The following is a 14,361-nucleotide window of genomic DNA, read 5'->3' as shown; positions in this document are numbered from 1 at the left end:
TTCCTTTTCTGCATACATTTGTATTCTTGAGCCCCGCTGTGATCGGTGAATGATAACCGGGGCAGTGCACGTCACGTTGTCGAGGGGAAGGCTTCCGCGATCTCCGTTAGTTTCAGTTTACAGCCGACAAAGTTACAATCACAACGACCGCATAGACAGCGCATGGACAGCGTTTTAATGAAGCCTCTCATTCTTATTATCATAAGGGCGTTGAAGCAAATGATATCTAAACATTACGGCGGCCCTGGCGGTGCGTAAAAGGCCAGCGCAGTTGGCAATCTCTCCTCAGCAGTGCAAGCTACAGTAAAAGTCCATCGCACAGCCGATTCCTGCCTCTGATACGTTGACTCGCAACATAATGACTCGAGGCTTTGCATTGGCTTTGGCGATTTCCCCTGCCTCTTTTTTCTCTCCACACGAAGCGTTCTCTCTCCCATTGCACACACGCATGCCCCCGCCGCTTCTGAGAGCACAGCCAGTGTTGGTTCCACCCGAAAAAATCAAATGAACACAAGTTGGACACAGGCCCTGAAGCTGAATGACCGCTCTGGTAACGGGCAGTCACTTCCAGTTACTGGATGCCGAATACTAGACCCCGAATATACGACGACCCGACTTTTTTACGACCTTATGAAGTGTTAATATGTTCGCCTTTACTTGATGCATGCGCGCTCACCGGCCGGCGGGGACACAATTCTTATCAGCAGTTACTTGGCACGATACCGGCACACACCTTGGAGGAGTAGGTGCGCAGGTGAACGTTGCATCCTGTCAGCGCGTCTCTCTCTCTTTCTCTCTCCCCCCTGTGGTAGGGCGCTTAGCAGACTGGATTTTTAATGATAACCTATAGCCCTTCAGCACTCTGACTCTACCGAAGTGCGCATGGGAAGGCGGGGCACAAACGTAATCTCGTCCTGGGCACGGTGAAGAAATGCGACGGGCATATGTAATCTAGCCTATATAGTATACTGTATAGCCTATAAACTATATATATTATAGTGTTATGCTCTGTCAAGTTGATGTGAGGGAGCAGGAGATGGGAAAGAGGACTTAGACTATGAGATTGTTTACAGAGCAATCGCGGGAGCACAGGGCAAAGTGTAGGGGGGCGGAGAGGGGGTGCAGGCGGTGGTGAGGGGGGATGCGGCCGCACCCCCCGCACCCCTACTTCCAACGTCCCTGCCCCTATTTCTTATTGGTCCACGGCCCTGACAGACAGAGGGCGAGGCGTATCTGGCTTCGCTTCTGGACAGGGGGCGGGGGGAGCTCAAAGATTGTATATTTACGAGGGGAGCTGCAGCTCTTTTTAAAAAATAGGCCATTGTGAGATTAGCTGAACATCAGCATAGTACAATAAATTATCTGAAAGTTTTTTTCAGCAAACAATTAAAGAAAAACGTATTAGGGACCATTAAGACCATATAATATGGTGTATAATATAACCGAAAAGTGTATAATATGGGAGCTTTAATTATTATGTAGCCTAATCAAAAAGTACGGAGGTGGATCTGCTTTACAAATGTTAAAAAGATCATAGAAAAGGAAAACGGGTGATCATGTAGAAGAGAGTTGAATACAATTTGTGTAGCCTATATATAAACTAACCTATACCACCTTTCACACACACAATTACAAACCAAGTGTAGGGAGCCACGAAAGGTGATTAGGCCTATAGGCTACCAGCCGAAGGGAGCATTTTGGGGTTCAGTGTGATGTGGACGACCCCCTCTAACTGAGCCAGTGCTGCCCTACCAGTATAGTAGCAATAGGCTATAGGAGTAATCCAAGATAAGAAGATACCGTTGGTTTAAGAGGGACTTGTAGACATATTTTGGTTACCTTACCTTGGTTTCCAGCCTTTCTTCCAAGCTAACTGACTGCTGGCCGGATGAAGCGAATGAACATGTGAAATAAAAAAATATGGTTGAATATAGCCTTCTGTATATCATAAAAATATGGATATTATTTATCCTTTATTTAACCAGGTTAGTCTCATTGAGATTAAAATCTCTTTTTCAAGAGAGACCTGGCCAAGATGGACAGCAGAACACAGTTACATATAAAACACAATACAAAATACAAGTTCGATATTAAATACAGTTGTACAACATAAAAATAAGATTCTTAACTAAAAACATTCACAATTTCCGATGGAGTCCAACTTCAAACTCTTAACAACAGCCTTAAATTAGTTTAGAGTTACTAGGTCCTGAAGCTTAAGCTGCTTCTGCAGGTTATTCCATGACGACGGCGCAACAAACTTAAAAGCTGTTTTACCCAGCTCTGTACGAGCTTGAGGAACAGTCATGAGCACCATGTCCTGAGACCTTAATGCATGGGGGACACATTTTCTGGATATATATGATGACAAATAACAGGGAGTTTACCTAAGATCGCCTTGTAAATAAAAACATACAAGTAACTAAGTCGTCTCATAAAAAGAGAAGGCCAGTTTACTCTTGAGTACAGTGTACAGTGATGGGTTAAGGCTCTGCTGTTTGTAATGAACCTCAAGGCTCCATGGTATACAGTGTCCAACATATGTAGACAGTGAGCTGATGCATTCATGTACAACAGATCACCATAATCAAGAACCGGCAAGAAGGTAGCTTCGACTAATCGTCGTCTGGCCTCGAGAGAGAAACATGACTTATTCCTAAAGTGCAAATCTAACTTTAGTTTCAGTTTTTTCACCAGGTTTTGTATGTGAGTTTTAAACGAGATGTGGTCATTAATCATAAATCCCAAGTATTTGTAAGTAGTTACAACCTCAATTTCATTACCTTGGGAAGTTAACATTTTCTGATTTAACACAATCTTTTTGGAATTTGAAAATACCATAAGTTTGGTTTTATCAGCATTGAGAACAAGCTCAATGCTTGTGGATGGGGATTATAACATATTACCATTTTTAAAACAGTATCCATTTGTTTGTAGCATGGGGGTGCTATTTTGAGCAGCCATATGTGGTGTCATGTAGGCTAGGCCCACAGTACAACCACTAGAGCAGAGGAGGAAAAGGTGTGGAAATCACGGAGGCTTGTCAGGCTCAGCCCTAGTCTGTTGAGAATTGAGAGGAATTTTAATTTAAAACACTGGACTACTTTAGCCAAATTTACAGCTCCTAAAACAGTGAGAAATGCATTGTAGTTTTTGGTAACACTTTACAACAAGGGTACATTAATTAACTGTTGAATAATAATAAGTAATGCTGTTAACGGTTAGTTAATACTATTTAAGCATTAACTTACGGTTAGTGCTTAGTTATTAATGGTTAGTTAATGTGTGGTTAGTTATTAACTATGCTTAGTTAACAGCTACATACCATAACAGCTAGTAAATACTTAGTTAATGTTTATTAGGCATTTACTAAGCACTTATTAACACTTAGGTAATTATGAATTAATGTTTAATTAAAGCATTTACTAAGCATTAACTAACAGTTAATTAATGTGCCCTTATTGTAAAGTGTTACCTAGTTTTTATTGCATACAGTGTGTGTGCGGTCCAAATCTAAGTAGAGAGCAAGCATGAAGAGATCAGTTTCTCCATGTGTCCATTTTTAGTTTCGGCCAGCAGGGTGGACATAGTCTTGTTTTGGTGACCTGCAGGCTGCCTGCTTGTGAACAGGTGCAGCAAATCACACAAAGACCAAATTAGCTTCAATGTCTCTGTCTTCTCATTCACCTTTTTACACACATATTTCCTTATCATATTACTATTAAACCCATTCAGCAACATTAACAGTCAGTGATCCGGTTGCACAGAATCGGTTTGATGTTTGCTCAACTTCTTATTCAAACAATGGTTATCTGTTTGGGAAGTGCACGAGCAGGAACCAATCTGTTGTGACACTCAATATCTCCATCACAAAACTATATGTTTTCAACACGACCTGATTCCTTTATGAAGGGTTTTTACTAACTGGTCATATTTTATTTTTTACTGAAAAAGGAAATAACTTTCTGAAAGAGCACCAACTTCTAGGATAGTAGATAGCATGCTGACTTCTATCTGTCTAATCAGATAATTTATAATGTACATCAGCAACACCAGCTTTGCATTGTGAAGAGGGTGGACACAACGCATGGATTTGAGGGCTTTTCATTACTAATGCATGTGTTTGGTGAAGCAGTGACTTCAATCTGCAGAGGCTGAGTGAGGGGAAGTGGACAACAAAAACATAATAACAGAGCGCCAGTCATGTACACAGTCTTGCCAGCCAATAAGGTCAGTGAAATCCTACACTGCTTGTCTACGTTTCAAATTCAAGACTTGCATGAGAAGTTGCCCCTTTGACTTTGTTTTGAACTATCCATAAAGTAGTAATTCAACATTTTGGACCACTTTTGCCAAAAGATGACAAGAAAAGTTAAGTAGCCTACTATAAATATGAAGCTACAGCCAGGAGATAGTTAGCTTAGCTTCTATGGACCAGAAGAAGGGGGAAACATTGAGCCTGGCTCTGACAGATAACAAAATAACCTCTAAAGAGACAGATTGACCCTTCATCTCATGTTTGTTTGAACAATTTAACAAGCCACGTAAATAGTGTTAATTAACAAATTATGTTGCTAGAGGGCAGATTAGGTTTCCTTTGCACAGAGCCAGACTAGCTGTTGCTCCCTGTTTCCAGTATGTATGCTAAACTAGAAGCAGTCGGACTGTAACTCAGAATGCAATATCAGCAGTCAGGGGGTATCTGAAACATGTTTGCAATGTTGACAGGGGGTGTGGTCCGCAGCTGCAGTTGTTTTTGTACTGTGTGTGTGTGTGTGTGTGTGTGTGTGTGTGTGTGTGTGTGTGTGTGTGTGTGTGTGTGTGTGTGTGTGTGTGTGTGTGTGTGTGTGTGTGTGTGTGTGCGTGCGTGCATCAGGGTCAGCTGACACAGGGATGTGGTCAGCGTCTGGGATGAGCCTACTCAGCAGAGGAGGACAGAGCCAGATTGGATGTTGCTTTAATGACATCATGAGATAAGGCCTGCACACAAACAACTGCCCTGGTCTCAGAGTTGTCACTGACCATTTATTACAGTATGATTTCATTATAGCTGCAGAAGCTCTGCTCCCCACTCCACATTATATCAGCTTTTCAGGTTTTCGAATGTAGACTTTAAGATATGACATAATCAGTGCTGTGGAGTGGTGTGTATAGGGGCTGCAAACCAAAAAGATGTATGTTCAGTTGTGATCATACTTTTCGCTGCAGAGGGAATTCATCTTAGATTGTGGAATAGGAGAACACATAGGCTTTATGTCATTTACAGAGACTACAACCGAATCTGGCAATAACTATCCTGTTCATGACTATGAGGCCATCTAGTGGTGCTGCATTCAAATATGTTGTAGTGGCCTAATTATTGTAAAGTCCCTTTGTAATATGTAAATCCTCTGTAAATGGTTAAAGTTAAGATCTGTTGCACCTGAAAATAAATATTTACTGCCAGATAATTATGTTGATTTATTCTCAGAAAGTTTTAACCAGAAATATAAAGATTTTTTCTCCCTGTTTAGTATCAGTATTGAGTTTACATTTGATTATTTAATTTAAATTTATTTGACAGGAACTGTTCTCACTAAACAGGAATAACACTGTTAAATGAGCCACAGTATTTTTCATCCGTTGTCCCTTACCAAATGTTAAGATAAAAAAATTAAAATTAAATAAAAAAATCGTATACACGACAGTCTGCACATTGTAATGCCCTTATTATCACATTTCAATCGATCTACTTTTTTTTATACCGTTCGGTTTTGCCTTACCTTTTGCACTATTTAGACTCTTTATTGTATATATTACTTTTATTTCATCTTATCTAATTTTATCGTTTTGCACCGTGGGTCGGAGAGAAACGTGATTTCGATCCCTCTGTGTGCCTGGCACATATAGTAGAAATTGATAATAAAGCTGACTTTGACTAATGAACCTGCATATGAAAGTAGAGCACAAGTCCCAAAATAGCTGTTATTAGTCAGCTAGAATCCATTTTATGTTACATGTTGTGAAATGATTCAACACGTGTGTGAGTAAGCCTTTGGTCCAATCTACCTGTAAACATGTCTCAAGTACATCACAGTCACACCACCTGGCCGTCAGCATAGTAATTATCTCCCAACGTTGTGGGGTCTAAATCTGTCCAAGCGCTCTGCATGCTACCACTCTCAGACTTTAACAGGAACAGAAGATCACAGATGACACCATGAGACACATTTAGATGTGCTGGACGGATATACACACCTTTGTTTGGTCTCATTAAAGAAGAAACATGCCATCCAATAGGGTTAAAGATTGGCTCTTTGGGCTCTGGGATTGGTTGAAATGCCACCACAACATTTCCCAGGTTAAACCTCCCACATGGGGTGAGCATGGGCTTAGTGTAAACCTGATTACTTTTGTGGCAGGTGGGTGACTACTGGTGCGAGATGTCAGTAGCGACGAGCACCCAAACAAATGAATGGACATAGACTTACTTCTGTAAGTATTCTTAAATTTTGACAACTAGCTTATTCTACTTTGCACTTATTATAATTATAAAAATATTAGACATAGGCTACATTGAGTAGAATCAGGTTCTACGATTTAAAGAGCACTGCTTGAAGCTATTCATTCACTGCTTTTTATCTCCCATGTGTACTATTTGCTCAATGTCTATGTGAATTGAATCTGCATAGATTTTTGTACAGTATTATAATGTAATATTTATTTTAAAAATAATTTAGATTATTTATATTTTAACACAAACTTTACTTACTGTAGGTCAAACTTTACTCACTATAGGTCTGATGTAGGTTCACTGATTATACCAACAGGTGTTTCTTTGCTATTGCTTCTGCTTTTGATACTCCTGTTGCTCACTGTACAGGTGATTTCTGATATCCCTATGAACATTACCTCTCAATAATCCATATTTTGAGGCGCTTTTAAATTATTCTTAGCAAGTGAAGGTGCTGTTTGTTGTTTGTCGTTGTGTAAGGCCGTAATGGGAGATGTTCACGCTTTATATTTGTTTAACACTAGTAAAGCAAGTTAAATGATATATTTATATATAAACACATACACAGCATATACAGTACATACTGCATCTCCAACAAAAGGTGCATTTTTTCTTCTTCCCTCCATCTAAATGTCTTAAATGCTGCCGTGTGCAAAACATTGAAATCGACCATATCCTACAGCCTAAACCAATATGGGTCAGCTTCTAAACAGCACTGTCAAAGCAGGCCAGACTAAACTGGCTTTAACAGATTATGGAGCCTTAACAGAAGCGCTGCACAAAGGACTGAAAGAACAGACAGTATTTTATTTTAGCACAAGTGTGTCTGACTGCACCAGACACACCGGCTGCTGCATGGGATATACAAGACTAGGACTACTTATAGGTTCATAGTAAAAAGCTACAGAAAAATACAAGAAAATATCTATGTTTGCAATTAGATTGACTGCAGATTTGACATCAAGGTGAGCTAAAACATGCTTGATTACAGTTTATAGTCTGGGTAGTCAGAGAGACACTATGCTGCTAAAGCTTTGCCTGGGTGCCAAACCATCTGTTAAAGTCTCAGAAGTTCAAGAGAACCACAATGCACTTTGTGCCCTGGACCATGACCTCCAACTGACTGGCCCTGTTTTGTCTATGTGGAAGTCTTACTAAGGTTGACCATCTGTCTACAGGTATCAGTTCCAGAGAAGATGGTGGCCTCTGTGCTCACCTTTCTCACCACAAGTAAGCATGTTCAACCTGATGAGCAACTGCTGCACTTGGATCTCCAAAATACAAGAGCCGATCAGGTAATCTTTAAAACCACATAACCGTTAAAAGGTTTGGAATTGGGGGTGCCCGTGGCACAGTGGATAAGGCCCCCCAATGTAAAATCCTGTGTATGTGTAAATCCTTTGTGTAAAATTCTACACTGTGCAAACCTCTCTGCAGGAAAGTGACCATTCTGGTGGTTGGACTTGACAAAGCAGGAAAGACATCGTCCATCACAGGGATGTTAAGAGGTAATTGTTCATTCAAAAACTGATTAACTGTCCCTCCTACAGCACCTTAAAACAGAAAACCAACAAATCATAAACTTGAGCTTTTCTTCCTGTCCTTTTCAGTCCCCCATGGTGTGGAGGCAGGGCCCACTCAGGGCTGTGTCCGAAATGAACTGAGAGTAGAGAACTACCTGGTCACCTTGTTGGATGTGGGAGGATCGGCAGAGTCCAGAGGAGCTTGGAGGGGGCTCTGTGGAGAGGCCCATGGGATCGTCTTTGTGGTGGACTCCACTGACAGGCAGAGGATAAAGGAGGTCAAGGAGGTTCTTGCTGACCTGCTGAAGCAACCAAGAGTGGCAGGAAAACCCATCTTAGTGTAATTATGTTCAACTTTATACATACATTACAAGTGTGATCTAACCTACAGTAATTTGCTGAGCAAACAGTGCCATCTGGTGCCTGATAAAGTTAAAAATGTGACTCACTGGTGTCTTTTCTCTTTAGGTTGGCTAACAAACAGGACAAAATGAATGCTTTGCTGGGAGGTGAGCTGATTGAGATTCTGTCACTTGAAACGCTAGTCAACAAGAGCCGCTCTCTTTGCCATATAGTAAGTGTTGTTCTGAAATTCACCACAGCACGCTGAACAAGCATCTATTGCTGGTAGTATGGAGTCAGCGATTCTGGAGAAATCAGTTTTTGTCAAAATCAGTGAATATCTCCCCACGATCTGCTACAAGCCCATACTGTGTGTGGGCTGAAAATAAATCTGGTGTTAATACACAGCCTAGGCTTTGTAAACTGGTATGTCAACTAAACAAATGATATGTTACCAAAGGGGGAACACTGGAGCAAGCCAGTTTATAGAGCCAACACCATGCCTACAGGAACGGATCGTGAGGAGATATTCAAATATTTTGACAGCAAGCATGCTCCAGAATTGCTGATTCACCTAGTAGGGATGCAGGTAGACAGAAAAAAAATAAAAGTTTTCCCCGTTTCCCTCTCAGGAGCCATGTTCAGCCTTAATGGACCTGAGGCGCTGGTCAGACAAAAAGTCTCTACGAGGCCTTCGCTGGTTGCTGCGTGCTGTTTGTCTGGATTACCCAGAGCTGTGTACTCGCATTGCTCAGGACAGCAAGAGTCCTCTGGAACCAAGAGAGAGTGAAAAAGCCTGGAAAACTGAGAAAGTGCGCAGAAAGACCAAGGGGGAACGGTAAGACAGGTCTTAACACTTCACTCTCTTCAACACAAAGATTGCATTGATCACCGTAAACTTAAGCTTGATTTATCACTTTTGATCAATCAATCACCTCAGTTCACAATCCAGCAAGTCAGATCTTCGCCAGGTTCATCGGCCTAAAGACAAAGAGGAAAAGACCAAGAGTGAAGGAAAGATGCGACCCATTCGAAACATGCTGCAAAAGGTTGGACAATATCTTCATGTTATTATTGTACGAACTAACAATTCTTTGAAGTCCCATGCTTCTATAACATCATAAAACATGTAATTAAAAAAACAAACAGATATTTACATGTGTGAAGCTGGAGTTAAGTAATTGTGGCATCTCTGATCACCACAATTCATGCAAAAATTATTTTCTTGATCGACTAATCGATCAGTCGCTGCAGCTATATACCCTACCCGACTCTAACCCCAACCTATAGGTATTTTAGCTTTTTGTTCTTTTTAATTATTATGAATGTGAAGTCTTCTATATAATAATGTGATAAAAAAATGGAAGCTAATGTTGCAATAAACAAACTCACAAGTGTTTTGCTCACAGGAGACTTCTCTGAAAAAGAAGCTCAAGACCAAGAAGAAGAAGTCGATTAAAGTCGATGACGATGATGAGAAAGGTCCAGAGGAAGCCAATGAAGAGGAGGAAGAGGAGGGTGACACAAACGAAGGAGAGCAAGAGAAGAAAGCCAGCAGCGCCCTGATCCCCCCGAAAAAAGCCAAACCCAAACGCAAAACAAATGTGAAAGAAGAGACTGTCGACGTGCCAGAACAACCTGACAATGACGTGTCTGCGCTCAAAGGTTAAAAATCTGTTGTTAATACCCTATAATTTTATTTTTTTTAGGTTTCAAAACTTATGTCTATAACATTGCCTTTGTCTTCTGTCTAGCTAAAGGGGAAAAGAAGAAGAAGAAAAAAGTTGTCAAAGTAAAAAGGAAGAACAAGATCAACACAGAGGTGATGTCTGGGGGCTATTCTCAACCTGTGGACCTGTCTGCAACCTTTGGTGAGCCTCATCCACTTCTTCCTCCAAATCAAATACACATTTCATGTTGGACTCTGCGATGATGAAATTGTTGCTTTTACATTTTTTTTTAAAAGATGACCCTGTCTCCTGATAGATCTTTACCAAAAAGCAATACTGGCTCTGAAGGAACGTCAGGATCAGTGACAGTGACACCTGGTTGTGTCCTTGGACCTGAGTGTGATGAAGTGGTCCAAAGCAACAGTACACACTACACCAGCTTTCACTTTGGACTGCTATATTTTTATCACTTTCTAAAGACTATTACTTCAAACCTGATTCCTGAACATTTGGAGTGAAGCTGCAGATTTCCATTGTGTAATGAAGGGCAGGTCTGTGTGATAATGTAATAATAGAAACATACAACATAAAATGAAGATTTTTTTTTAAGTTAAAGATTTATATGTGTACCTTGCCAAAATATTATGGGAGATTTTGTTTGAATAAATCTACTGTCTTGATTGTAAGGGACCCACAATTTATTTTTTAACTGTATCCTTTTTTATAACAATAGGCCTAATGAATTCATAATAAACTAATAGTGTAGCCTACTGGGGCAGAGTATGGGACACTGTTGAAGTGATGAACAATTATATGAAACTGTACAATAAACATCTTGTCACCGCTTGCATGCCTGTATGTTTGCATACAACAGCAACTGTAAATTAGGCTAAGTTTATTTGGATAAAAAAAAAAAAAAAATGAGGAACATGATTGTTTATCAGAAGTTATGCCGATAAGCTGGGTTCTATTGTTTCTCCCCAAAAATGTAGTGATCCCAAGTCAAGACATTCTTCCATGGCAGCCTTCCACTCATTTTGACTATCTCCCACAAACCACATTTCAGATCCTAGGCTATGTCTGCAGAAACTCTTTATTTACCAGATGGCACAACAGATTAGACTCTTATTGCTGCAGCTTTTATCGTTGGCATATATGTTCAGTTAGGCCTATATCCCTTCAGTAGTATGACTTTAGCAATGACAGGAATTGTAAAATTGACTCAAGAGAAACATTACGTCTGTGGTTTGATGTAGCCTAGTTTAGCACAAAAAATAGGCTACTAAAATAATATTTGAAATAGGCTATTTCCGTATTGTATCCTTTTGAAGTAGGCTATATGACACAATTAGACTTGTTAATTTGGCTGGTTACGAATCAAATCAATGTATTTGTGTAGCTCAATATCACAAATGGCAATTTGCCTCAGTGTGCTTTACGATATGTAGCAGGCTACGACATGATATGTTGATGATTTTCTGAGCTGTTGTTGTGCAGAACAATTTCTTACCCAGGTGGAGTGACTTTTCTGGTTGCCTGGCAACCTCAAACTATAGGCCTACATCTGCATCTGATCTGAAGGGGGAAAAAGGAAATAACATAGGCCTACTTAGATGTATTGTAGCGTAGTAATGTACACTATAAGCTCTGTTTGGTTCGTGTTATCATCAATAAGTGAAGTAGTTGGTAATAATGACAGTGTGAAACTATGTGTGAGTGAGTAGATGGTTAGCTGAGCTACAGCCTTTCGATAGGCTACAGTAGTCTCCAGCTCGGTGATGATGCCGGATGATGCGGAGGGGACCGGGGCGCCGCCATTTTTGTCGCTCATCCGGAAAGCCCACCCCCACTGGTAAATCATCTTCCCCGGGAACCCTCCTCCGCCTCATTCAGCTCAGTGGGAAGCGCCTGCTGCACGCACGGTGACGAAAGATGGCCTCACCAAGGACAGTTACCATCGTGGCCCTCTCGTTTGCTTTGGGTTTATTCTTCGTCTTTATGGGGACCATTAAGCTCACCCCGAGACTAAGCAAAGATGCATACAGTGAAATGGTGAGTAAACCGTATCGTGGGGGTAAAGGCCATTGTTCTGTTTTGGTTGCAGACGCGAAGGGGCTCTCAGGCTCGAATAATGTGAAGAGATGCTGACCTAAATAGTAAAAGACACGGAAAATGAATGGGTTGGATTTAGGGTTTTTCTACTAATCTGCCTCAGTGAAGCATTGTTCCCAAACGAGATTTCTTTGGTGTATCGCCTAATACATAGACGAGATGTAACAAGTTAGCGCACAGCCTTGGCCTACGTGTTTAAGATAAACCGTGAAATATATTCATATTAACACAAGTAAAACCCAGTATTTAGCATGGATACACACACATACCCGACGTGTCGGCCATAGCTATAGTAAACGCCGAAACAATGAATAGCGATGGTTGAATACACAATAGCCTACTTTCTTAATACATGCTGTAATTTAGTTTACGATGACAACACACATGCCGGTTAATGAGCAGATATGTAAGGAATAGCTAGCTCTTATATATGTATAAAATATTGTATCTGCTAGGCTTCTTCTAAGAGCAACAGTGAAATAGCAATGGCTGCGCATTGAACAAATTCTGAAAGATGCACCTGTGTGGAAGATCACAGCTGTGTAGGCTCCATGCTAAATCCAAACTACCATTATCAGGAGATTTTCTTATCATTACATAAATACGTTTATAGGTTTTCCTTAGCCAGGGAGGAAAATGCAGAAGAATAATTGTGCGACCACCATAGTATTGAAATGAAAGCATTTGGACGTTAAAACAATACACTTGAGAATGTTGACCTTTACACATTGTCCTTAAATGGCCTCACTCAAAAGACACCCATGGGAGTTTTTATGACCTTATAGTTAAACGAATTTGTGTGTGTGTGTGTGTGTTCATTGCAGAAAAGGGCATACAAGAGCTACGCCAAGGCATTGCCGGGCTTGAAGAAGATCGGGATCAGCTCAGTCCTGCTCCGTAAGATCATTGGCTCTCTGGAGGTGGGCTGCGGTGTTGTGCTCACCCTGGTGCCCGGAAGGCCAAAGGATGTGGCCAACTTCCTGCTGCTGCTGGTCATGCTGGCTGTGCTTTTCTTCCACCAGCTGGTCGGCGACCCCCTCAAACGCTACGCCCACGCTCTAGTCTTCGGCATTCTGCTCACCTGCCGACTGCTCATAGCCCGCCAGAGTGACGAGAGGCCGGAGAGGGAGGACAGCAGAGAGGAACAGCACATTAATGACCAGGAAAAGAACAAGGTCAAGCAGTCTTAAAAAAACGTCCTCTTCTACTTTGGTTCCGAGGCACAACAAAAAGGAAACCCGGTGCGCCTCCATGGATTTGCAGTTATTCAGACCGTGAAGGAAACAGTCACTCCCACTAATAATAACACCCCTCTCACACACACACACACACACACACACACACACACACACACACACACACACACACACACACACACACACACACACACACACACACACACACACACGCACACACACACACACACATCTCGTGTCCCATCCATCCAGCTGGCTGACTGATTCCTCTCACCTACTCGTGTCCTGTGCACTCTCCTAATGTGAAACTTGAGAACTCCTGATCCATAACATCCTCTCTACATTACCGTGGACAATTGAGCTCAAATAGTCAACCCCTATTTATTTCAGTCCAACACTGTGTTAAATGTGTTTTGTGTTTTTAACCAAGCTTGAATATCATATGTGTTTACGAGTTGATTTGAGAATGCTGTTTAATCATGAAAGAGTCTTTGTAGCTTGTTTTTTCTAATTTGTTTTTATACTGTATGTAGGCCAGACTGATTATTTACGAATTTCAATTCTAGCATGTTTCATTTGGTCAAAAAAGTAAAGATCATGAACCAAAATGAACACTTTTGAAATAATTTTGTACTAATTAAACATCAACTAGTACTACCAGTGTTACTAGAAGGCGATTTTAGAAAGAGAAGATATACAAATCCTGGTTCATATTTCATCTCAGTAGATTTTTTGTTGTTGCAAAGGTACGCATGAGATCCTTTCTCCCAAAGCAAAATAAGCTGATGAATACCCTCTGTCTCCTTTCAGTTCAGTTATCACGATGAAGTTGTTTAGCTGGAAAGGAAGGCACTTGCCTCAGGTGTCTGCTGCTAGCTTGTGCAGCAGAACATAACACATTTAAAAAAAAAAGTACTTTTGCCTGTTAAAAATGTAATTCTACATTTTGTATTTCACAGTAAACCTAATCACTGTCTCTTGTAAAGATTATGCTTATCTGTTTCTGGCTTATTTTTGTTCTCTAA

At 40.9% G+C, this 14,361-nt stretch overlaps 2 protein-coding genes across 2 annotated transcripts; both read left to right on the top strand.

Annotated features, from left to right (window-relative positions):
* Positions 1 to 6,454: 6,454 nt before the first annotated feature.
* Positions 6,455 to 10,394, top strand: arl13a (ADP-ribosylation factor-like 13A; the record flags this gene model as incomplete). Its single annotated transcript, XM_080035189.1, has 10 exons — positions 6,455 to 6,474; positions 7,672 to 7,788; positions 7,931 to 8,001; positions 8,104 to 8,356; positions 8,485 to 8,590; positions 8,991 to 9,196; positions 9,299 to 9,407; positions 9,768 to 10,023; positions 10,113 to 10,229; positions 10,345 to 10,394. 10 exons carry the CDS (start codon positions 6,455 to 6,457, stop codon positions 10,392 to 10,394), a joined length of 1,305 nt encoding a protein of 434 aa, XP_079891315.1.
* A 1,566-nt stretch (positions 10,395 to 11,960) lies between these two features.
* Positions 11,961 to 13,330, top strand: tmem35 (transmembrane protein 35; the record flags this gene model as incomplete). The annotated part of the gene is made up of 2 exons (XM_080035741.1): positions 11,961 to 12,080; positions 12,965 to 13,330. 2 exons carry the CDS (start codon positions 11,961 to 11,963, stop codon positions 13,328 to 13,330), a joined length of 486 nt encoding a protein of 161 aa, XP_079891867.1.
* Between the last annotated feature and the right edge of the window lie 1,031 nt (positions 13,331 to 14,361).

Source organism: Ammodytes marinus (assembly GCF_949987685.1).
Source record: "Ammodytes marinus genome assembly, chromosome: 10".
Classification (NCBI taxonomy): domain Eukaryota; kingdom Metazoa; phylum Chordata; class Actinopteri; order Uranoscopiformes; family Ammodytidae; genus Ammodytes; species Ammodytes marinus.
The sequence above is the reverse complement of the archived record's forward strand: the minus strand, read 5'-3'. Positions and strand labels throughout refer to the sequence as shown.